The sequence below is a fragment of the Podarcis muralis genome, chromosome 1, assembly GCF_964188315.1.
Source record: "Podarcis muralis chromosome 1, rPodMur119.hap1.1, whole genome shotgun sequence".
Classification (NCBI taxonomy): domain Eukaryota; kingdom Metazoa; phylum Chordata; class Lepidosauria; order Squamata; family Lacertidae; genus Podarcis; species Podarcis muralis.
In genome coordinates, this window is record NC_135655.1 from 106485267 (window position 1) to 106510896 (window position 25630).

At 47.7% G+C, this 25630-nt stretch overlaps 2 protein-coding genes across 8 annotated transcripts in view; both read left to right on the forward strand.

The window, feature by feature from the left end:
• The window catches only part of PSMD14 (proteasome 26S subunit, non-ATPase 14), a 59237-nt gene extending 53174 nt beyond the window's left edge, over positions 1-6063 (forward strand). For all 6 annotated transcript variants that reach the window (XM_077936660.1, XM_028746969.2, XM_028746977.2 and 3 more), the window contains 2 exons: positions 174-236; positions 4354-6063. In XM_077936660.1, the coding sequence (XP_077792786.1) occupies positions 174-236; positions 4354-4452 (162 nt within the window). In that variant the 3' untranslated portion in view covers positions 4453-6063. The remainder of the gene's footprint in view (positions 1-173; positions 237-4353) is intronic.
• A 7317-nt stretch (positions 6064-13380) lies between these two features.
• On the forward strand, positions 13381-25404 carry TBR1 (T-box brain transcription factor 1). Of its 2 annotated transcripts, XM_028746997.2 has the most exons (7): positions 13381-14699; positions 15997-16151; positions 16649-16770; positions 17451-17609; positions 18772-18833; positions 21921-22001; positions 24148-25404. In XM_028746997.2, the coding sequence occupies exons 1-7, from the start codon at positions 13429-13431 to the stop codon at positions 25112-25114; spliced, it is 2817 nt and encodes a 938-aa protein (XP_028602830.2). In that variant the 5' UTR covers positions 13381-13428; the 3' UTR covers positions 25115-25404. The 2 variants fall into 2 exon arrangements, with proteins under 2 accessions (XP_028602830.2, XP_028602820.2); XM_028746987.2 differs by lacking the exon at positions 21921-22001 and having other exon boundaries at positions 13383-14699.
• The last annotated feature ends 226 nt before the right edge of the window (positions 25405-25630 follow it).

The following is a 25630-nucleotide window of genomic DNA, read 5'->3' on the forward strand; positions in this document are numbered from 1 at the left end:
AGAGATGTGGGCCTTGACTGTTTCCCTAGCACAGCTTCCTTTTTCATTGGGTATGTAGTGATTAAAATGATGCTGTCACTTCAGCTTCAGCCTTATAAAAGAACATTTAATTTTGGGGGGCTCCTGATTTAATAAGATCTCAAATGCTAACCTTTTCTGCATATCCTTCACAGGCTGTGGAGGAAGAAGATAAGATGACACCTGAACAGCTGGCAATAAAAAATGTTGGCAAGCAGGTGAGGTGTAATGAATTATACTGACGTGAAATAACATGTTTTGTGTATTTTTGTTTAGTCACATGCTGATGATTTTTCCTTTCTCCTTAACTCCTTACAAATGGTGCACTTATTTCCACTGAAACAAATTATTTGAAGTCTTTGACTTGAGATAGTCTCAACAGTGGGGCATAAAATTGTCATTTGGCATCTGCCACTGTTTCATTTGGTACATTTTTCTACCTAAATAAACCATCTGGCATCCTATCCTTAAAAACAGTGGGTTTTCCCTAGTATTCCTGCACTTGGGCACCAAAGCCAAGAGAACAAGAATATCCATATAAAATTCTGTCATCAGCACAAAAATTCAGCCATTACCCATACTCAAAGCCCATAGACACTCTGGTTTTCCTTTGGATTTTAGGATGGTAAATTTGGATTGTTACTATGAAACCTAATCCTTGAATCCCAGAATACTACTTGACTTGTTCCTTGTGCTATAGAGAGCTGGGAATGCCTTCTTTTTCAAATGACAATCCCCTGTGCCAAAGGGCATTCCAAGGAGGGGGGATCATTCATAATCTGTTTACTTGGAAGTAAAGTTGCCAGGTTGCCTGCCAAATAACGCCCCCGGGGGACCTGCAGGCCTTCTTCCATTGTACACCCCACCCACCTGCATCATGTGGCAAGCTAAAGTTATAATAGCATGATAACTAATATGGGGATGATTTAATATTGTCCTACCTTACAAGGTAGTGGATGTAAGGGCAGCACTATTTGAATATTACCAGGTGCTATGCAAATATCCAATATTGAGTCTCATGGCAAGGACTTGGACATGAGTTTCAGTGAACAGGGTGCATATCCAGGCGTTTCTAGAAATGGCTGTGTAGGAAAGTCAGGCAGGGCTTTTTTTTCAGCTGGAAGACACTGGAACTGAGTTCCGGCACCTCTTTGTTGCATTCCAGCACCTCATTGGTGCATTCCGGCAGCTGTGTAGTTTTGCAGTGCCATCCCCCTGCATGGTGCTCTGGGCTGCGGGCGGCAGGGTGATTTTGGCAGTGAAGGTTTTTATGTTATCCCTATGGCGTTGGGTCGAGCAGGCAAACAAGGGGGGGGGACACTCAACAACTCACCCCACTTAAAAAGGGGAAATTCCAGCACCTCTTTTTCTAGAAAAAAATCTTCCTCAATCCAGTAGGGCATTTTTGTTGACGGGAGGAAACAAACTATTCTGATACTCCAGAATGTGGGGAGTTGAAGCTTTTTACCAACCAACCAACAAACGCCTTTTATTTGAAGAAAGAGACAGTACTGAGATTTACTATGGGTTGTACGCAGCACCGATCAAGCAGATTTCTGCTCAGAACGTCCCTTTCTTTTCCTCCACCCCATATCCCCCAACATACCTGATTTGGAGGGTCAAACCCTCTGGAGCAGATTTTGAAAAGACTACCAAGGGTGGAGCTACAGGCAGAGGAAAGGAAAGTTCTGCTGCACATGCGGAAATCTGTGACGAATGGAACTGCAGCATTGCATGCAGCTATTTACTTATACATGATTATAGCCATGGAACAGAATATGTTTGCTTATCATGTCATTTAAAAATTGTGCTGCCTGAGCAAGTACATCTACATCTATAGCAGGTATGCAGGGTAGAAATGAAGTTTAGGAAGGATGAGCTAGTTATCTCAGCTACAGATCTTTTACTATCTGTCATCTTGCTTGGATCCAATTGCCTTGAATTGTGGTTACCTGAAGAATTGCCTTCTCCCATCCACACTTGCGTTGATCTTGTTTGGAGGCCTTCAGATTCCCTCTCCTAATGAAGAGAGGCAGGCTAAAGAAGGTCTTTTCAGTGGTGATGCAGTGGAAGACTTGACAGGTGCCTATCCTGAGGTCTTTATAGCCTTGGGAGAAGGGGGCCTCTTAATTACAATCTAATAGGTGCTTCAGATATTGAATGCAGTTTCCTCTTGCTGGGTTTTATCCTATTTTAAATTGTTTTGGCTGCTTTTTATGCCAATTTTAAGTTGTGGGGGGTGGGGGTGCTAGGCTTTTTGCCTTTGTGATTTTATTGTGTTTGGATTTAGTGGTTTTAATTGCAAATTGTAATTTGTGTTGTTGTTTTTAAATTAAACTACCCAGGGGACTTAGTTGGATGGGCAGTATACAAATGTAATAAATGTAAGTTGCAGCTTTGGACAACGGGAGAGAGGCTGAGAAGACAAAGTCTTGTTCTGGCTGTGTCATTGGGTTTGCTTATTAACCAGGTTCATCTTGGAAAGCATAACTAATCTTGGCAAAAGATAATCCTCCTTTGTCCAACTGTGCAGTTTCTTAACGGAGGCACATGAAACAGTCAAAGAGTGGACAAAAATAATGTTTAATTCAGTGGCAAACTATGGATACACTACTTGTTTGCAAATCAAAATTTTCTAAAAAGAGCATTTTAGCATCAGGGTTTTTCCCCCCCACTTCACTATCCCCCACCCCCAATCTGTATTTTATGGTTTGTTTTCATTTATTTAATTGGAAAGCACTTTTGTTTTGAGTGAGGATATCTTAAAATAACATGGGATAGAGTCCCAGTTCCATTGGAAGCAAATGGCAAAGCTCCCATTGATGTCAATGGAGCCCAGAATTCATTAATGAACTTGATAAATGAATAAGAACGAGACAGTGTTATAATGGATTGTTGAAATTCACTATTAATTTTCAATGCAATGCATACCCAGATATTTAGATAAGTATCTTTTTCAACAGGGTGACATGTTTATGGTTTAATAACAACATTGCATTTTGCAGTGCGGTACTGTACATGCCTACTCAGGAGTAAGTCCCATTGAGTTCAGTGGGGCTTACTCCAGTGTAAAGGGCTATGAGACTGTGATTGTGATCTGATGCAGCCTGCTAGTGTTGCAGTTGGATTAAGGGTCAGACTACCTTTGACACGGCTCATCAGTTCTTTCCCCCAACAAATTGCGCTATCAGTCTCAGTAGCTACAAGAAGATGGGATGGAGCATATGTGGGGCGCCTTTATCCTCGCGCTGCAGATGAGAAAGCACCTTGTTAGTGTGGCTTTCAACAGGCAAATTGTAGGAAGGATAGTGTTGAGCAACCCATTATCCTCTAACCACTCTTCCCGCTCTTAATTGCAGTCTCTGAGGCTGTTTTGCACTTTAAAAAACAAAAAATCTTTGCTTATTTGGCTATGGCTATTTTCATGCTGATCTGTGGCAACTATTATTACTATGATTTATTTATTTATTAAAATTGTATACTGTCCTATATCCAAAGGTCAACGAGCACAGTCAACATGGGGGAGCATAGTCTAGAATAGCAAATGTTGTCCTAGTAGGTCCCTATATAGTAACTCCCTGCCACTACCTCTTATTTAACTGCCCTAAAGCAACCACAAGGGGGAACTGCTGTGTTGGAACAGGTTTTGAATAGGTGCCCTTTAATATGAAAAAGCAGCACCATGCAGGGCCACAGTCCTGTGTTTATGGGCAGTGTGGGTCTGATTCAAAACAGTTGCAGACAATCAATGTTCACACTTCTGGAGATCTCCCCTGGCACTTCATGGTGGTAGGCAGGTCTGAAATTTAATAAGAAGAAGATGATGATGATGATAATCCCCAGTCAAGAATCCTCTGCACATTCCAGTGTTGTCACAGAGCTTTCTGTGCAATGTAGTCCCCCCCCCCCCATTCACCTGGATTGCACACAAGGAGCTGCCCAAGCCAGTACAAGGAGTGGGAAAGCTATTGCACGTGTGGAGGGCTTCATTTATCCATCATTGTCCTCCCCTCCTATAGCCACAAGAATTGCCCATCAATGTCAGGATATTAAGGGGGAAAGAAATATGTCTCTTATTGTTAGGTCCTCATTTGTTCAAAATACCACTTTCAGGACAATAACATGCTTAGTTTGTATGAACACTGTGCAGCCTCAATCTAACACTTAAGGTTTTTTAATTACAAACTAGATCAAATAGCTTGCATAAGATAACCCTGAGTTTTAATTGCTTATTGATGCCATCAGTTCTGCCGTGGAATAGAAACACAGAACAAATAATTGCAAATGTGATGTTCCGATAAGGTCTACGAATAATATTTTCTACTTGTATTTTAGGACCCCAAACGTCACTTAGAAGAACATGTGGATGTGCTGATGACTTGCAACATTGTCCAGTGTTTAGCAGCTATGTTGGATACTGTTGTATTTAAATAATGACTTGCTTGTAAATGCTGTTCCTAAGTCTCTGATCATCCATTGTTTCAAGCACTGAGACTAAGATATGTTTGGATGTCAAAGACATCATTTGCAGTCTAAGAGCATCTCTCTAACACCTTTTCATCTCAGTTTATGCAATTACTTTGGATATGTTTTTATGTCAGGGTCTTTGCAAATTCCAGAGCAATGCTGGAACTGAGTTAAAAATGTGGTTGGGGTTTGGTTTGGTTTTTCATTTAATATTTGGAAGAAAATCAGCAGTATATATATATTGATTATTGCCATGTAGGTTTTTTTAAAAATTAACCGTAGTGTTCTGCTTGTGTTGTTCATAAATTGGGGAGGGTATATTGTTGACAATATTGTACAAAGTTCAACAAGCAAAGAAATATATTTCAGTAAGCTGATGGGACATGGAGACCTGCGGCATGTGGTCATTTGTTGTTGCGGGACATATCTCTTCTATGCATAGGCAGCACTAATGCGGTCTTATTGCTTTAGGTGTGAGGGAGGACTGAACCGCAGAAACTTTAAAAGAGCTTGTCAGTCTTGAAATATATACCCAAAGCAATACTAGGGCACTTCTAAGCTCTTATCAGCACTGAGTTTGCTTCTGTCCTTTCCCACTCCCGTCTGTAATTATAACTTTTCAGGTCAGAGGGGTGTGGCTTCCAAGCAGACGTGAGCCTGTGTATGTGGCCTTTGACCACTGGGCTGGGCAGTTCACCTTATTAGGGAATGACTTCATAAATTAGTGCAAAAGGTGGAAACAAGATACAATGGTATTGAAGAGAATTTGGATTGCCTAGCTTGATGAATGGCCCCTGCAATGTGCTGATTAAAAACCTTGAAAGTGGAGGCAGTTTTTTTGAGAATGTATATGGTGGCCCAGTTAATTTGAGCTATCATTTTGAGCAAACAGGAGAGGGGCAATTTTACAGCAGCTAACCCGGACACCTTTATGGGATGTGTGCTGGAAAGGGGCAGTGGGAAAGCAAGATATTGAAAGAAGCATGCTAAACCATCAAATGCTGCACAAAACAACTAATCTTCTAAAACCCTTGTGAGCTAATCATGAAACTGGCTCAAGCTTCCTGGCATAGCTGCTGTAAGCGATAGTAAGCGTCTATTTCACTACAGCTCTGTAAAGTACAGAATTCAGTATCTCAAAAAGTTTCATTTTCACTAGCTTTCCCCCCTCCCAACTTATTGTTCTTGCTCTTGGGACTGCAAAGAGCCTTGGAAGTGTATGTGAATTCAGAAAAAAGGGTAGTGTACGCAATGCCAGAGTAACAAACCTATTAAAAACAAACTTGCCATAAAATACAATAATTCTTTGTCAACAAATTCTTCAAAACACCAAATCAAAAACATGCCTTCACAAATTCTTTTTGGGTTAAATCTTTTATTATTACTATTTGTAAGAAAGAAACTGAAAAATACACATTTAATCAAACAAGTATTTGCACGTTAAAAACCATAAGAAAAGATGGAACCATCAAGACTCGTTCAAGAGAGATTTTTAACCTCTGAAAATACTTTTGTAAACAATCTCTTGCTGATAGATTCGAAGGTGAATAAAGGAAGACAAATTTACCAATAAAACAACCCCAATTTGTCTGTTTTCTTTCACTCTTAGATAATGTTTAAGTTCAGTCACTGCAGGAGAAGTCCACATCTTTGCTGTCCACTTTTAAAAAATGTGCTTGCTTCCAGTATCCGGTGCATAAAGTTCTGGTAACTACTGTCATTCATGCTGTCTTTGTATTTGCTCTTGAATATGCATTGGCAAAAGACAGCCAACATATAAACTGTAATAGAATAACAGTAACTTCCCTGTCCCCTAGAATTGTTCGCTTTCTGTTTGAATAAAAAAATTATTTTATTTTGTAGTCAGAATGCAAGCCGTTGGAGCACTACACTTTTTACACCTCACCTAAAGTAGTAGAATCAGAACAAATGAATGTGAAACAAGCAATATTCAAACTTGATGCAGATTGCAAAACTTTGGCTATCTAGGCATAAGATGTGGGGTTTTTTGGTTTTTGTTTTAAAAGCAATACACACAGCCTTGAAGATGTAAAGGATTTTTAATTAAATTGAAGACTGCAGCTGAAGAGGACTGTTTTAATTGATTGGGAGATAAAAACTATATACTGTACAAGCATTATAAGGAACAGCTGAGGGAGTTGGGTATGTTTAGCCAGGAAAAGAGGAGATTGAGAGGAGATACGGCAGTCATCTTCAAATACCATCTAAAGGGCTGTCACACGGAAGATGCAGCAAGCTTGTTCTCTCCTGCTCTGAAGGGTTGGACCCAAACCAATGGATTCAAGTTGCAAGAAAGGAGATTCCGACTAAACATCAGAAGAACTTTCTGACAGTAAGAGCTGTTTGACAGCGGAACAGACTGCCTTGGGAGGTTGTGGACTCTCCGTCCTTGGAGGTTTTTAAGCAGAGGTTGGATGGCCATCTGTCATTGATGCTTTGGTCAGGATTCCTGCATTGCAGGGGTTGGACTAGATCACCCTCAGGGTCTCTTCCAACTCTACAGTTCTAGGATTCTAATACTTGGGAGATGAATGCACCTGATGCATGGCTTCAACATCCCTCTCCCAAATCACTGTGATTTACCTTGGAAAATAATTCACTGTGATTAGAAGCTAAAATTGTCCATCAAAACAAAAGAACTACCACTTCCCTCTTCAGCTTGGGCCATTTTCTCCCATCAGCTTAGTTTCATTTCTCAGAAAAGGTAGGGGGAAAGCTTGTGCATTTAGCTTGAAGGTGGGGAACCTCAGGTGCGGGAGGCAAATGCAGTCCTCCAGCTCTCTTCATCTGATGCTCGAGACATTCCCAGGCTGCAGTCTTCAGTGCTGCCCTGTGGCTTCCTCCAGTGCCTGGCTGGAATGTTCCCTGGAACTGTCACAATGCCTTTGCTTGCCAGGATGGAGAGCCCCATCTACCACTGGCATATGCAGGGATGCCAACAGGATTTCCTGCACCCAGTACACTGCATGCGTATTGTTCCCCCTGCTAGTCTGCTATACCTTACAAGTTGGGTAGAACTGCTTTTTAAGTACACATGTTTACTCGGTCTAGCTCACCACACAAGGTTGCCGCTAAAATGTTATTCACAGATCACACAAAAATAAGCATGCCTAAGGTCAGAAGAAGAGCCTCCTTGCTTTAACTGCAACATTTCCAGAGTCCTGATATTTGCAGCAAAATACAAAAACAAAATCAAAGTTTGCCAACCCTGATGAAGAACAAGGAGCAAGAATAAGAATCTATAAGTATGCACGGTCTTACAGGTTTTAAGTGTATGAACTACCAACTCTCGGCCTAGCCTATCACACTGGACTGTTGTGAAGATAAAAATAAGGAGTGGGAGAAGAAAACAAGTGTACACAGCCCTGAGCTCCTGGAAGGAAAAGCAAGGTACATATATGCAATGGCAAGCAACTAATACTGTAAGCATGTGACATTTCACAACTTGGAAAACTTCTTAAACTTGATAGTTCCCCCGCCTCTTCTAAAGTATAGCCTGTTAGAATTTAAATTGTGGCAGCTGCAAGGTATTTGATGATCTTGGGTTGTATTTTCTGGTTAAGTTTGTATTTTCTATTATAATTACTATATATTAATAAACAGCAATGGTGACATGCAGACCAGTGATGACACGGGTGGGGGGTAGAGAGAGACATGGAATATTGGAGGGGAGGGGGCAATTTCAAGGGAGTAGCTTCCAGATCATGCCAGAAACAGCCAGTTGTGTTTTATAGTATAAAGACAGCTCACAGGGAGTGGACACAGAGGAAAGTGCTTAAACAAACATGCCAGTACACATACAATCTTCCATCTGGCTAGCAGCAACAATAATGAGCTGCTCCTGTTTCTTCTGTTCTTGGAGGCCTCCCTCCCTACTCCCAGGTGAGGGTGGTGAGCAGTCCCTCCTCTCTTTGCTTAGCAACAGCAATTAAGTTGTGTAAGCAAGCTTAGCAACAGCAGCTTCTCTATCTGGCTGATGGGACCTTTGAAATTTGCCTCCACTCTTTGCTTTCTAACTTTCTTCGTAGCTATCTGCTTGACTGCTCTTTTTCTAAATGAAAGTGAAATGGTTCCCCCACTCCCAATAGCTTCCATCCTTGTTCATGTGTGCCCCCTGTGAACAGCCCTGAACATACAATCCCAGAAGGTTTCTTATGAGGGAATGTGGCCCTCTGTCAACAAAGAAAAGTCCCCCACCCCTGTTTAAATGTTTGGAAAGACCAAGGCCTCAGAGCAACTTGGAAGCTTAAGAATGTCCCTGATCATCTTTGAGACACTGGTGCATAAATGTGAGATCATGACCCAAATCACATGCTTCATTCAGTTATTTCAGATATGCACAGACCGGATATACACCACATCCACACACAAATGCACACATGGCAAAGCCTAGCAATTTGTTCTCAGACAGCTGGGGGCAAGGTGAATCTTCTTTCCTCCAAGCTCAGGATAGCCACATGTGCCCACCAGATCTTGGTGGACTACACCTTCCACCATCTCTTACCACTGGCAATAGTTGCTGGGGATAGTACAAGTTGCAGTCAGTTCCCACATTCCACTGCAATCAATGGACCAAGGTTGCAATACTTTAATAAGGATGTAAGGCTGCAAACCTACAACCCATTTCCTGGGACTAAGGCCCACTGAACCCAGCAGGAGTTACTTTTAAGTAGACATGTGTAGGATATAACTCATGGTGTCTCCGTCTACAAGAACTGGGCAGCAGGAAGAGAAAATTAGAATTTGTCGCCTCTAGCTCCTTGTACTATTGGTATCCTTGCCGTTAGGCACCAGCTTCAACTTCCAGTGTTACACTTGTCAAAACTTTACTTTTACTTCTGTTATAAGCGTACAGGTTTCTGTTTAGATCTTACCTTCTTTCTTCTTCTACACCGCTCTAAAGGATCATTCTGGCACTCAGCTTAGATCCTAGCCCCACTTAGCTGGGAACAAGTCTCACTGAATTCAATAGGACTTATTTTTGAGTAGACATGGTCAGGATTGCACTGTAAACTCATCAGTCAGCTAAGAATGTGCTCTTTAAGCTCATTCAATTTTGCTACGATCTTTCAAGCCACTGACCCTCAGCATATGACTTGCTGCTTCCTGAATGCAACTTCTTGCAATGCAGGAATCCCAACTAGATCATACATGACATATAGCCCTCCAACCTCTGCTTAAAAACCTCCAGGAAAGGAGAGTCCACCGCCTCTGGTGGGACTCTGTCTCACTGTCAAACAGGTCCCACCACCAGAAAACTCTTGATGTTTAGTCAGAATCTCCCTTCTTGTAACTTGAACCCATTGGTTCAGGTCCTAGCCTCCAGAGCAGGAGAAAGCAAGCTTGTTCCATCCTCCATGTCACATGCCTTTAGATATTTGTAGACGGCTATCATATCTCCACTCAGTCTCCTCTTTATCAGGCTCTACCAGGACAAGCATACCAATACTCCCTCAACTGTTCCTCATAAGACTTGGGTTCCTAACCCTTTATAATCTTGGTTACATACCTCTACACACATTCCAGCTTGTCAATATCCTTTTTTTAATAGGTGTGGTTTGACCAAGGCAAAATAGAGTAAGACTATTGCTTCTCTTCATCACATGAGCATAGCCAGGATTTTTGTTGGAGGGGGGCAGAACCTCAGCTATTGATTTTTATTGATTTGGGGGGCAGCTGCCCCTCCCTGCCCTCCCCCACTCCCCCTTGGCTACGCCTAGGCTTGACCAGGACACTATATTTCTATTACTGTAGCCTAGAATAGCATTTGCAGACATGGGGTCTGGTAAGTTGTCCAGGAGTTCCTTCCCCTTTGCCCTTTGATTCTCAATACATTATTGGACAATGGATGTGGCCATTTGCTGCTTGACTGTTGTCCCAAGAGAATCTTCATGATGACCTCTCAAGCAATACTCTCCATGTGTCTCAAACTTGCATTCTCCTTAGTGGAAATGATAAAATGCAGGTAAATGTTCTTAGCTGAAAAATATACAGCATGAGCAGCCTCAGATATATATCTGAGGCAGAGATCTGTGTTAAGGTATGTCTATCTCTGTCCTGTGCGGTGTGAGAGAGTTCTTCCCTTACATTTTAAATGGTTTCCTGTACTGAGATAACCAGCTAGGCCCTGTAGTGTTGGAAGTTCCACACGATAAATTTCTGCTATTCAGTTAAGAAACTTGCGCCACCTTAAAGGCTAACACAACTCTATTGGGGCATCAGCTTTTGCTGAAACAAACTAACAGGACTGCCCCTCAGGGAATGTACTAATGAATGGCAACTTAGCAGCATCATGCTGGAATTTCCCATTGAAACTTGTTGGTTTTTTTTAAATTGCATTAAAGGGCCACAACAGAAGCTTGCATTAAGTGATAATCATGGAGTGGAGCCACTCACACCATCAGACATGACTTAGGGCCATTGATTTCAAGGAGAACTTAATGGGATACAGCTCAGGATGTTTTGGGAAACTGAAATAACCACCTTTCTCGCCTGGTTTGTACCCTTTGGATACTTGTCTCTGTAAAGGACAGATAAGCCCGTAGATACTCTTTTCTTAATCCATGCATTGCAAGAGGATGGATGCCTCAAGTTTATGTGTACTGGGATTTTTATGTTTCAGATAATGGAATTGATTGGACAACCAGTTTTTAAAAGCCTTCTGCCTAACCTAAGGACTCCATTGTACTCTATAAAGTTTTAAGGTTCTCTCTTACCTGCCCCACTTTTAGTCCAGCATTGCAGAATATAAACACGTTATGGTAATGTAGAATTAAATTGCATAGTATAGCGTAAGATCAGCTAGGACATTTAAAGGATGCACACACACAACCTTAAGGACTTTGAACCTCAAAATTGGTATTATAGCAGGACTGGTTTCTTTTAATGACTGTCCTCCCACATTTTTCTCTGCAGATTTTTCTCTGCGTTGGAACCTGCTGAGCAGAACTTCCAGATTTTGGGAGGGGCTAAAAACAAACATTGAACCCTGTCGAAATTCAGAGGGACGATATAGTTAAATAATACAGATGTGGTTGGAATTAATGTCAGGTCACCATGCGGAATGCCAGCTTCCCAGTTACACCAAAGTCTTATTCGGACTTGGATGCTTGAAAAAAGGAAGAGAAAAAGGTGTTTATGGGAGGAGGCAAGGCGCTGAGCTTTTCCTGCAGTGGGTTTCAGCTTTTAAAATGGGAATACAGGAAGATGATCGCTTATAAAATATGGTCCGGTCTTCATTCCTCCCAGACTGCTGTCCTGCGATTGGTGGGATGGCGAGCCAATCGGGGACTGTCCAAAGCATAACACTGTAGATATGCAGTGCTATTGAAGAAAGTTATTTCTTCGCACCCTGTCTAAGGAGTGTGTTACTCCCTTTAGAATTAAGGAATTGTAAGGTTGGATGGGACCACGACTGTCATCTAGCCCAACCCCCTGCTAGGCAGCTCTTACTTTGCCTCAGTGGCATATTATCCCCTTAAATCTATATTTTAAAAAAAATTGCTGTGTTTTCCATTTAATTAGTGACAGCCATTTTCAAGCTGGTATCCTAACTATGTTCTGGTCTAGGGATTTACCCTTCAGCCGCAAGGAGCAGGATCGCGCTGCGTTGCTTGGAAGGCAAACCTCTCCTGTTGAAACCAATGGCCTTCAAAGTGTTTAACTAAGCCTGGATTTTTAAAATCCGTCTCTCTCTCGCTCTCTTTTCAAATTAAAAAAAAAAGTGTGTTTTAGAACATCTTTCCTCTGATTCTAGCAGCATGTTAATTTATTCCTACGAAATCCAGGTAATTACTTGTGACAACCGTCTTATTATCACAGGAGAGAGCTCCGTGTGAAAGAAAAATATTCAAAAATACCGAAGGAACACAAGCCTGAAGAAAGCGACGGTGCAGGGAAGAGAGAGGTTGAGGTGGGGGCTTTGGAGAATGTCGCTCTGACTGGAGATGGATGCCTCGTGCGCGGCTTGTCTCTGATAATCTCCCCCGCATGCACTGCGTGCAGATAAAATATTTATTTACCAAAGAGCCCGTAAACATCAAGGCAAATACATTAAGGCACTTCAAGCTTATGATTATTTCAAAACTGAAAGGAAATAATACTTTGGATGAATATGGATGGAGAAAAAGAGAAGGGGTGTTGTTTCCCCCCGTTCCCTTTCTAACCCCCCCCCCCCCAGGGTTGTAGTTACTTTTCTATGCTGGGAGCTGGTGTTTGTTTTGGACACGGGAGGGGCAGGGAGGGGGAGGAGGGAATTAGAGGGAAATAATAATAACTACTATTATTATTATTTCCACGAGGACAGTCCGGGATGAAGCTGACCCTGACGCGTCCTGATATCATCGCGTATTATATTTTAGTGGCCGGCAGCGGCGCTTTTCTCGCGTGGTCAATTCGTGTTAATAGTTGAGAGAGAAGGAGGGTGGCCTGTCCAATCGCTGCACCTGAAGAGGTGGGGCCTCTGTCCAGTCTCATCCTAGGCTCGGGGTCGCCTGCTTCGGATGCCAAAAAAAGGGAGCCAAAACCTGCAGTGGAAACAAGTTGTTAGGAGTCAGGACATAGCGGGTGGGCGATTGGACCCCTGGCCTGTATGGCGTCAGGTGGGGACTGATCCTAAAGCCCAAATTCTCTCCCTCTCTCGCTGTCACCTCATTAAGGTGCTCTTGAGTGTCTTTTCCTCCCCCTCCCCCCAACAAAAAAGGTCACACAGTTATGACAAACACAAACAACCTCTCACCACAGCCTTCCTATCCCCTTCCCACCCCCGCAATCATATTAATAATATTTATTTTATTTTATTTTTAAAAGTCTCTTTCCATCCATTTGCCTTGCTCGTCGCGACCGGGAGCCAGGTGATTATCCTAATTAATGTCTATCTAATTAAATTACAGTCAGCGGTGAACCAATGGCAGGAGCCGTTTCATGCGCTCCGCAAGCAGGGAGATCAAAAGTGTGGCTTGGCTGATTGCTGCGCGGTGTCAATTGGCCAATCTCTCCTCCCGGGGAGAAATCCGGGAGAAGGAGAAGAAGGAGAAGAGGAAGAAGGAGGGAGCGTGGTGGTGGGGGGGGGGGGCCGAGAAAAGAGACTGCAATCGTGGCTTCAGTTTGGGACCAGCCTTGGGTGGTGGGAGAAGCGTCTCTGGATACCTCGCCGAGGAGGGGCCCCAGGATGAGGGCCCGGCGGTGGTGGCCTTAAGAAAGCAAAGAAAAAACCCAAGCACCACCGCCAGGGCTTGCTTTTGGGGGGGGGGGAGGCGGGCAGGCAAATCGAGAGCGCGGGCTGGGTCTGGAGCGATGCAGCTGGAGCATTGTCTGTCGCCTCCGTCGATGATGCTCTCCAAGAAATTTCTCCATGTGAGCGGCGGCGGCGGCGCTTACGCGTCGGGCGGATCCGAGCTTGCCTTGCACGAGCATCCTCACCATCACCATCCGCACCACCACCATCCCGCCGCCGCCGCCGCCATCCTGTCGTCGAGCGCTGACAACCTGGAGAGGAGTTCACCTCTGAAAAAACTCGCCAGGGGGGGGATGACGAATCAGGCCGAGGCAGACAATTTCTCTGACTCCAAAGACCCGCCAGGGGACGCGCAACAGCAGCCACCGCCACAGCAGCCTCAGCCTCCGCAGCAGCAGCAACAGCGCGCCAAACTCTCGCCCGTCGTCTTGGACGGCGGCGGCGGCGGTGGCGCCGCGGAGCAGTTGCGCCCCTCCTTCGATGGAGCGGCCGCGGCTGCGGCAGCGGCAGCAGCAGCAGCAGCAGCAGCGGCGGCGGCCGCGGCCGATCGCTACCTGCTCTCGTCGCCCGCGGCAGCAGCCGCGTCCAGCGCGCCTCCGGCCGCCGCGTCGGCTCCCCCGACGGCCGCCAGCATGTTCCCCTACCCGGGCCAGCACAACCCGCACGCGGCCGCCTTCTCCATCGCCAGCCCCAGCCGATACATGGCGCACCACCCGGTCATCGCCAACGGAGCCTACAACAGCCTGCTGTCCAACTCGGCCCCGCAGGGCTACCCGGCCGCCGGCTACCCTTACCCTCAGCAGTACGGCCCCTCGTACCAGGGCTCTCCCTTCTATCAGTTCCCCTCGGCGCAAGCCGGGCTTGTCCCGGGAAAGGCGCAGGTCTACCTATGCAACAGGCCGCTCTGGCTGAAGTTCCACCGGCACCAGACCGAGATGATCATAACCAAGCAAGGCAGGTAAGCGGCGGCGGCGGCGCCCGGAGGAGAGCGGGAGCGGCGGGATGGGGTGGCGAGGGCGGGAAAGAAATGCCAGCAAGGCGCAAGGCAAAGGCGGCGGGGAGGGTGGAAGGTGGAATAAAAGACGCAAAGGCAAAAACCAAAGCAACCCCTTCGAACTCCAAGAACCTTTCCGCTGGAAGAGCTTCCTTCGCTCCAACCGACTTTCCTTCCTTCTTTGGGGTTTGCTCAAAACTTTTCTTGTTCTTCTTTACGCACACGCCTTCTCCGTTTTCCTTTCCTTTTGGACAACGCACCGAATACCAGGAATTCGTCGAGGAATTCACACCGGCAGCTTTTTTCTTTTTTTCTTTTTAAGGCCGAAAACAAAAAAGAAGTGATCTCCTTCTTACTTTCTTTTTTTTACCTTCGGGGCGCTTCTTATTTTAGTACGCACCTTTCATCGTGCAGACTTCAATTGTTTTCTCCCTCGCTACAAAAATCTATTATTATTATTATTATTATTATTATTATTATTATTATTATTATTATTATTATTATTATTATTATTATTATTATTATTATTATTATGTGAGTCTTCATTCTACATCATTTTTTAGCGGGCGCTGCGCTCCGCTGCCGCTCATTTCCTCGCTTTCCTCTGGCGACCTGAGAAGCGGCTTGTGCCTTTAGGGAGCCCGGGAGCCCGGTGGCCAGCAGTTTAGGACAGGAGCAGGACATTTTGCAACCGGGATCGCGCTCGACCGGTTGCATATTTTCCCCGCGCTCCGTCCGGATCAGAAACAGTACCGCCTGAAAGTAAGCTCCACTGAAATCACCGGGATTTGTTTCCGAGCAAATCTATTTCGAAACAAGGGTAGCTGCTATTTATTCAAGCCATCGCGGTTCGGACCAGAGTCTGACTGCCTGGTGGCAACCCTGTTTCCTCGGAAGGAGGTCTCGTCCATTTCAGCCGGCTTTACTTGGAAGCGTGCGCTTTAGCCTTGTGGCTTAAGGAGAAATACGCAGGAAGCTGTTATTGCCTTGGGCGCACGATCCGAGAGAGGGAGGGAGAAAAGATGGCAAATGTGCTCATTCAAAACTGAGGTTCCGTCCCGGTCCGATGAGGTCCGTTTAGCCGCTATGAGGAAACTACAGTCTGCAACTCCCTAAAGCGGAGAGCAAGATCGACGCTGGCTTGGAAGAAATCTAGTGAGAGGTGTGGGTGCTAGGGCATCCAAATGTATTTTTTAAAATATTGTTATTGTGATTATTTTTCCTCCATGTAAAATCTCTTTCCTCCCCCTCTTCCAAACAGGCGAATGTTCCCTTTCTTAAGTTTTAACATATCTGGTCTGGATCCCACGGCTCACTACAATATTTTTGTGGATGTCATCCTGGCCGATCCAAACCACTGGAGATTTCAAGGCGGCAAATGGGTGCCTTGCGGCAAAGCGGACACCAATGTACAAGGCGAGTCCTTCCCCAATTAACACGTTCGCTCCCCCCGTCTCTCTCTTCTCCCTCTCCGCATCCACACGCGCGCACGTCGCTTAGGTGAGAAGGCTTAATTGGAGCCTGGCTGGACTGCCTTAGACCGAGGAAGCGACGCCAAGGAGGGCGGGTGGGGTGGGGGACCTGGAAAGCATGGAGAGGAAAGACAGAGTGGATTTATTCTCTCGTGTGTGTGTGTGTGTGTGTGTGTGTGTGTGTGTGTGTGTGTGTGTGTAGAATGGCTATTTTAATCCTTCCCCGCGTTGAGATTTTTAAAATCAAATAAAGATGAAGCGAAGGGGAGTCGCCGCGGCTCCTGAGCGCTGTCAGTTTCCACTGGGGAATTGAATGGAGCCATCTGTGAAGGGCTTGGGGAGGGGGCGCAGGAAAGAGGCGCACCTCGTGTCTTGCTTTCCAAAGTGGTCTCTCTCTCTCGTTGTTTTGTTTTCAAACGTGTCCCTTCTGCCTGCCTTCAGGAAATCGAGTTTATATGCACCCAGACTCCCCCAACACAGGAGCCCACTGGATGCGCCAGGAAATCTCCTTCGGGAAGCTGAAACTGACTAACAATAAAGGCGCCTCGAACAACAACGGGCAGGTCAGTTGTTGCGCCCGACAGCCAGAGAAAAGGAGGAGGAGGAGGAGGAGGAAAGAGGGACTTTGATTTCTTTTATCCCTTTGCAACCTCGCCCCATGCCGATCTGCAGCTCTGACTTGGGACTGCCTTAGAACCCGATCGACTTCTCGCTTGTGGATCCTAAGGGATCCCCGCCGCCACCTTCATTCGCTTTCCAATTGAGCCACCTCACCCACACCTTAAGGGCGGCGGATCATAGCATCCCCGCACCTTCGCCCAATTTCCCCGCTTTTGTAACAGAAGCCGAGTAAGAGCTGATCTGGTTTCAGTTTCAAAAGAACTGAGCGGATCCACCGAGCCACCGCGAGGGAAAGGGAAAGGCAAATAGGCGGGTTCAGGGAGAACAAAGAGGGGTATTGGGAAAGGCGAAGGAATCCGCGGTCGATCTCCGAAGGTGAGCTGGGTAGGTGCGCGAAATTACTAGTGCAATTGAGGGGGGGGGGGTGAGTGGGAAAGAAAGATTTCGGATCAAAGCTTGCTCCTACACTGCTGGCTCCCAGACGCTGCAAGAAGGCTATCGATCCCCGGTGGATCTTCCTTCCCCTTTCTTGTTCCTCTTAAAAACAACCGCGGTCAAGCTTGGGCTCTTGTCTCCCGCGCCCGCCCGCTCCAACCCACCCTTTCTCTCTCTCCGCCCGCAGATGGTGGTCTTGCAATCCCTCCACAAGTACCAGCCCCGCTTGCACGTGGTGGAGGTGAACGAGGACGGCACGGAGGACACCAGCCAGCCCGGCAGGGTGCAAACCTTCACCTTCCCGGAGACGCAGTTTATCGCCGTCACCGCCTACCAGAACACCGATGTAAAGAGCTTTTTGTCTGTTCGCTCCGAATCCCGCTCTGAATTCGGGACAGAGGCTCGCGGCGGAGGGGTTGGCAGGAAGACAGGCATCTCGGAGGGCGAAGTGGTGGCGTGGGTTCTCCTTAGCTGAGCTCAGATATTGTGTCCCTAACTCTGAAGAGCATCTTCAGAGATCGCAGGGCAGCCAGTTCCGCGATTTTCAAATATATATATTATTTTAAAACGCTAAAAATCTTCCCTCATCCCAAAGTAGGGAGAATAATTAGATGTTCCAAGGAAGTAAAACAAACAAACACCAGCTTCAGGAGACTAAAAACAGCTTTCAGCGTTTGTCACCCTGCATTGGGCACTTGTTAAGTATTATGGCAATTCTTGTATGTACAGTTTTAAGACACAAACACACATTTGAACTGGCTTTGCCCGTGTCTGTATGCGTAAGAGAAAGCGGTAGGTGTCGTGTTGCTGGGGCGCTTTAGTAAACAGCTTTCTTTAGGCTGCAGTCCAACCCCCACTTCCTTGGGATGAAGCCCCATTGTACTCAATGGAACTTGCTTCTGAGTAGACGCGGCTAGGAGGCCGCTGTTCGCGCGCCTACCAGCTCTGCTTGAATGGCTCGAGTTTTTGCTTTCATCTACATCTCGTGCCAGTCTGTTGGGTCCTGGCGCTGTAAATAAAGCACGTGGCTCGAAGTGAGCTGCCTTTGCAGCCCGATCCTGAGCCGAGTTTACTGGGAAGTCGGTCCCCCTGAGTTCAGCGGGGCCCTTGCTGAAGTGAGGGAGCCCCCATCCGCGCGCGAAGATACGGCTGGATCACACCGGTTGAAAAAAAAAGGGAAGTGTAGCGTTTCTAGGCTGAGTTGCAAAATTAACTGCATTTGAAAGTTAATTTAGAACATTTTAGCCCATCAGGGTAATGAAATTCATCGGTGGGAGGATATGTACGCGTGTTGGCGTGTTCTGTAGTGCTGCTGATACTATATTATTGCTATGACCATTATTCCTTTCCTGTTAGCGTGGCAATCCCAAAATGAAACAACAGAATATCCGCTTTAAATGATGGTGGTGTTGAGTGGGATTTATATTTATTAGTCGTACTAATCCTCAAGTGTGAAATGTGCTATCCAAGGAAGCACCTCTGACTCTTGCTTTCCCTCCCCTCCACAGATCACACAGCTGAAAATAGATCACAACCCTTTTGCAAAAGGCTTCCGAGATAACTATGACACGTAAGTCAAATGTGAACTTGATTCTTTTTATTCTCTGCTGGCTAGTAGTAGGAAAATGTTTAGATCGGGGTAGCCTTCTTCACCTCCCTTGAAAAGAACGGCTCCCTTAAATGTTCGTTGCCTTTTTCCGGCTTCCCCAAAGAGGAACTAACCCTGGGCTCCTGCAATCCACTCTGTTTCTCTCCCCCACCCCCTTTGGCGAGGCTGCTGTATAACTAGGACTTTGGGAGTCTTCCGCACCCCTAGCAGGCGCTGGCAGAGTAGGTCGTGAAAATGATGCTCCCAGAAGTGCGCGCAGGTGGGCACACGCAGTTTGGTCGTCCAGCTCATATTTTGGTGCATGACGAAGCGGGGGGGGGGGGAGAGGAGTAGGGAGTGCAGACTCATTTCCTTTGATTACCCGATTCCCAATTGTAATAGTTGCACTTTTGAAGGCGTGACTTCAGTTCTGTGGGTTTACTCGCAGGAGGGTGCGCCCTGCCTATTGACACAAGACTTGTTACTTGTGCGAAGAAATGGCCCTTTAAACGACCCCGAGTTCTTTGTGTTAGAAATAAATATTGACCTAACTACCTTCGTATCCCGCTCTTCCTCCAGTCACACAACACCCTTGTGAGGCAGGTTAGGCAAAGGAGATCACGAGAGGGGGCCCGGCGATCTTAGGGAATTCACTGGCTCTGCGTGATCCTAAAGTTTAACTTGAGCCAAATGCAGTGATCGCAAGCTTCCTTTCTAGAGAATAAGTCAATCAAATGGGACTTACTTAGAATCGAAGTAAACGCGCTTGCAGACGCGCTTTTAAAACCCGAAAAGTTATCACCTGTCTTTAAAACAACAACACCCCCATCCTCTGACACTCCTTGGATTTTGCTGTCTAAAACAGCTGACTGTAGTCATTGCTTTGAGATTTGACTGATAGCGGAGTGCCCCTTAGACAAATTGATCAGGTGTGCGACGTATTCATTTCCAAACAAATGGAGAGGATAAGGAAAGTTCGGCAGACCCAGTACTAGAATTTTATCTAATCAGAAGTTTGCCAAGCAAGACTGTCCCTCCTCCCCCCACCCCCACCTAACTACAAGTCAAAGGGAAAGGAGTGTTAACAAAAGCGATAGAAGAAATGGCTACAAAATAGGTGATGCGCTTAGCCAGGTTTTCGAGTTATCCAGAATTTCTCAGCCGGCGGCCCTGAAGAATAGCTTTAGAGTTCGCCTGTTCCCATAGGGACAAAGGCAGCCCCCGGGAGAAGACCTTCGGCTGATGTTTGCTTGTCTCTCTTCCTAGAGCCACCAATTATCCCCAGTTTTGCCTCAAATTGTGAGATGTGCTTTTTTAGACTTTTCGCAAAACTGTCGGTGATTTCCCAGGCGCCCTGATTTCACCTCTAGGCTTCGCATCAGCGAAATCGATTTTAGAAACAACCTGACTCTTTGCTGCTTCCTGTGACCCCCTCCTCCCCTCTCCAAAAACAGCACCCCCCTTCCTCAAGATCCTGACTCATCCTCGACCTTCCTCCTCTGTCGGGAAGACACCAACCACACGCAGATCTGTGGACTGGTGTTGGTAAAGGGGGCGATGTTGCGAGAGGGGCTGCCATTGCCATTAGACCCTTGGGAAAGGAAAAGCACCATCTGTGCTGGGAGAAGGCCGTCTGGGGCTGATGCTGGAGACCCAAGAGGACCCCGTAAGGCCAGCAGCGCAGCCCCATGTGTGCGCGCGTGCGTGTTACTCGGGAGTAATTCCCGCTGTGCGCAGTGGGGTTTCTCCCAGGTAAACGTGCAGCGGATGGCAGGCTGATGGAGGCTAGTCACCAGGTGGCCCCGAGGTCCTCAGGGCTGTAGAGGAAAAAGTATGCTGACCCTGCCTGTGTTCCTTGGGCCTGGTTTTTGGAAAGGTTTACCCAGCCTTCCAGACACGTGTTGGAGAAACGTGCCTTGCCCTTTCCTCGGCTTCTTCGTCCTGCTTCAGTGGCGATTTAGAAGCAACCTTTTTAGGTCGCAATCCACAAACAGCTTCCAAGAGGGAGTGCAAATCCGGATGGGTAAAGTCAATGGGGGAGCTAGCACAGTGCAAGCAACACTGAAGTCACTCTCCAAGGTACTGAAATTTGTTGGAAACATGCTGCATCGCTCCTTTCTGAGCGGAGCAGGAAGTTCCCGAAAGCCCAAATCTGACCTAGAATGTACAAACAGTTCCCTACATATGGTGAAGGGTATTTGCCACTAAAGGCTTTATTTCCCCTTTCTCCAGGCGCGCAATAGCAATTTCCCGCAGCGGCAGGGGACAACTATCCCTTAACACGCTCCAACCACCCCGCTCTCTCCTCTCCTCCAGCTTACAATGCAGGATTTATTTCGAAAGTTCCTAGAGATTTAAATCCATGCGTAATGTAAACAGCCTCGACCGCAAGGTCATCCAAAGAAACAGGTGGCAAGTTAGCAAGAGTTAATCAGTGCGGGCCCTTCCCTCAATTACGGCGACAGAGTCGTGCACAAAGCCATCATACAGGCGCAACAGCAGCGCGCTGAACTCGGTTCTTGCTGGCTTCCCGCGCTATAGATCTCCTCGTTTTCCGTTGCGCGGCGATCCACCGTTTCTTATTAGCAACCTCGGGAAGAGAATAAAAGGGTGTGATCGTGTGCCTGCCCCCTCAGATGATCGGAGCGGTTGCAATTGAACGCCGCCTGGCTGGTCTCTGCTCGCACAGCCGCTGGCGCTTAGCTCGTTAAGCAGCCTATTCAGGGAACCGCTCAGAGGCTGCCTCGCCTGCTGTTTGCTACAAATGGCCCCGGAGTACCTGTTGCGTGTATTTGGGCCTGCGTCGATTTACCCCACTGGCAGGCTTATTCTTGCAGGACGGGTGGGGTGCCTTGTTTAAAATAAAATGAAAAACCAGTCTTAACCTTTTGCACGCTGTTGGTTCCCTTTTTATGGTAATAAATAAATCTGGCCAGAAAAAAAAAAAAAGCCCAGTCTAGTTCTCCCCACCCCACCCGCCCTCTTTAAAAAAGGACGCCTTTTAAAACAAAAGTAGTACGTGTACTTTAGTGAATCTGACGTAATCCAATGTTTCCTTGTCTGGGTTAGTTATCAAGCAGACGAGGACTCAGTTGATTGGATTCTGGGCTCCAAGCCAGGCAGCGATCCTCTTCCTCTCTGGATCTCCAGGTGCGCTGCCTTGTCTGAAGCTCTAGGCTTCTCCTTATCCACGGGGCTCCGTTGATTTAAGGGGTTAGGAATGCTGCCTTTTCGTGGGGTGGTTCCAGGTTACTTTAAGGGTTCTGGGTCCCTTGGGTTTTGTTTAGTTTCTTGGATCCAAGGGGCAGAAATGTAGACTTCCCTTGTGCTAGTTTCTCTCCGCGAAATAACCCCACTGGATCCCCTCTCCCAAGCATTTTACTGTTCAGTGAAGTTGCAGGGACGTCCTGAAATACCGTTTTCTGGAAAGGGAGATTCCTTGCACTGTATAAAATTGTGTTTTGAAGTTTAAAAAAATGCCCATCGTGATTTGAAGCTTGTAGCTCTTTCGAATGAGAATTGTGATTATCTAGAGTAAGCAGCCCAGCCCCCTTAAGAGTAATCTGGTCACGTCACTTATCTAGTCCGATCTGACCCTGCAGTTTTCAGCACTGACTCTTCCTGGGCTCGTCTGTCCAGCTGTTGCTTACTGCAATCCTCAGAACTAAGTCCCGTTGAGGTCAATGGGGACTTGTTTCTCCACTACCCATGTTTAGGATTGCAGCTTCAGGTTCTCGAATCAAAGGTTTTTGGATTGTTCATTTCATGGGTCCTCTGTATTATGACTATAATAGAATAGAATAGAATAGAATAGAATAGAATAGAATAGAATAGAAAACCAGGTGCTTTCTTAGCGCTCGTGTAGTCGATTCCTCCTTACTCTAATCTCCCGGACCTCCCAAGAATCTAGCTCTACCGCAGTCGAATGGTTATAGAACTACTGACCCTGGATACCTCCTGAGGTTTAATCTCTGGTCTCCTTGATTCCCAAGGACATGTGTTTTGTTCTGCCAATACCTCGCTCAGAGCCTTAGACTTGTCAAGAGTCTAGAGACAAGAAGCCCTAGAGAGGCCCTTGTCCAAGGTCCTGAAGACATTGCAGTCTTACTCTCCCTTATTTGTGGTCCTTATTTGCTTAGGACAGCCACTTCCAGATGCTTTGGACTACAACTCTCATCAGCCCTAGGTTGAGGAAGGCTGCCCTAGAAATTATAGTGGAGAACTCCGCCATTCTTCCCAAGATCCTCCTATTATCTCCAGCCCAACCCTCATTTGCAGGAAATTTGGGAAGTGGGGACCCAATCATTCCAAGATCTGTCCATTGTATTTATTTCTTTTTGGAACCCAACGGTTCTTAACTGGCCCGAATTCTTCATTTTAGAGCAGAGTCTGGTGTTTGACTTTTTATAACTTAAGAAGGCTCCTGAGCTGCAGCCACATATATTTTTTTCTCCTTTTTAAGCCAGATGAGAAGAAATGAGCGTTACCCCCATTTACTGCTGTGGGACGGAGGTTGATTGTCCTCCCCTTGTTAAAAGGGAGGAGAGTGGCAACCCTAGCACAAAGCCCGCCTGGGAAGTCAGGTTGTCACCTAGCTGTTCTTCTCTTTATGTGCGTGGTGGGGGTGTGGCTGCAGAGAAACTTGACGCATGCTCAGATGCCTCGACGACTTGATTTACGAGATTAACTTAATCCAGGAACTGGAAACCTGTGACCCCCCCCCCCATTTTTCATCAGTGCTGACCAATGGCCACAGTGGCTGGGACTGATAGGAATTGGGGGTCTTGGAGCACTTGAAGGGCTGCTACCTCCCTAACTACAGGAGGGACACTAGATTCCCATAGGTTGAACACTAGTCATGCATACTATGCTGATCATTAAGACTTCAGAGAGGCGTGCAAACGTCCCCCCTTTAACCACCACAATCCCGTGAGGTAGGCCTGAGGTGCCACGACAGGTATAGGAGTCAACTCCTAGGAGCTGAGGGGTCTTCACCCCCCCCAAAAAAATTGAGGGACCACTTCCCCAAAATTGATGGACATTGCCATTTAAATGCTGTGCATGCACCATGTTCACCTGATCGATTATGCAGGGCCCTCAATATTTTATTCAAGTTGGTACCCCTGACGACAGTGACGCCCAGTGAGTTGAGCCCCGAAGCGGCTCTCTTGACGTTGTTTATTGGGGGAGGGCGGCGGTTAAAGGGCGGCCACGTTGCTCTGCGTCCTCTCTCCCGCCGACTGACCCGTCACCCACATGTCTCCCTTCCTCCTTCCCGCTCTCCCCTTCCCCTCAGGATCTACACGGGCTGCGACATGGACCGCCTGACCCCGTCGCCCAACGACTCCCCTCGCTCGCAGATCGTGCCGGGCGCCCGCTACGCCATGGCGGCCGCGGCGGCAGGCTCTTTCCTGCAGGACCAGTTCGTCAGCAACTACGCCAAGTCCCGCGGCTTCCACCACCACCACCATCACCACCCAGGGGCCGGCGCGGGAGCCGGCGTGGGCCCCGGAGGGCCGGTTCCGGAGCGGGGGGTGCCTCACCCCAACGGGCTGCTGTCCCCTCAGCAAGCCGAGGAGCCCGGCGCTCCCTCCCCTCAGCGCTGGTTCGTCACGCCCGCCAACAACAGGCTGGACTTCGCCGCCGCAGCGGCAGCCTCGGCCTACGACCCGGCGGGCGATTTGGCGGGAAACGCCGCCACCCTGTTGTCCTACGCGGCGGCCGGAGTCAAGGCGCTCCCGCTGCAGGCCGCCGGCTGCACTGCGCGGCCCCTCAGCTACTACCCGGACCCGTCGGGCTGGGGAGCGCGCAGCCCGCCTCAGTATTGCGCCAAGGCCTTGTCGTGCTGGCCCAACGGCGGCGGAGGCGGAGGGAGCAGCTCCCGCGCGGGGGGCAACCCCTATTTGCCCACAGGGGCCGGCGGCGGCGGCGAGGAGCCTGACAGCCTGGCTCCCCCCGAGCGCTCCCCCTTGGTGGCGCCTCCGCCGCCTCCCCCCTCGGCCGGGCAGCCCCCCGAGGACTCGAAGCCCCCGAAGGACTTGTCCGACTCGAGCTGGATCGAGACGCCGTCGTCCATCAAGTCCATCGACTCGACCGACTCTGGGATTTACGAGCAGGCCAAACGCCGGCGGCTCTCCCCGGCGGGCACGCCGGCCTCCGAGAGCTCCTCGCCGCTCAAGAGCGAGCCCGCCCTGGCGCCCAGGGACTGCGACAAGACCTGCGCCAAGGACATCGGCTACTACGGCTTCTACTCGCACAGCTAGAGAGGCGGCCCTTTACCCACCACACATACATACCCCTCCCCCTCCCCTCAACGGTTCTCCCTTCCCGCCAATTCCTTCCCGCCAAGCTTCGGCGCCTGCGCGAGAGGCTGGGCGCTTAGTTAGGCGCGTCACTCGAGCGCCTCTCTTTCTCCGGGAACCTGCGCACGCGCAGTCAAGCACCCTCTCTTTCGCTCTCCTTCCGCTTTTTCTTCACTCACGCACGCGCGTTAGGGCGCGAGCGGCACATTGGCGCACGGAACCCACTTTAGCTTCGCAGTGGGGGGGAGGGGGGGGATCGGCACCCGCGACGAGAAATTGTTGTTTCTCTCTCTCCATCTCTCTTTCCCATCTGAAGTGGTGCTTTTAATCGCTTCGCCCCTGGAAAAAGCAAAAGGAACATAGGGAACGCTCCCCAGCTCTACCCCCCCCGCTGTTGTTTGTACCCAGGTCCCCAAACTCCTGCAGGGAGAAGTCAGACGTTTCCTTGATCCGTATTAAGTCACTCCACTTAAGGGG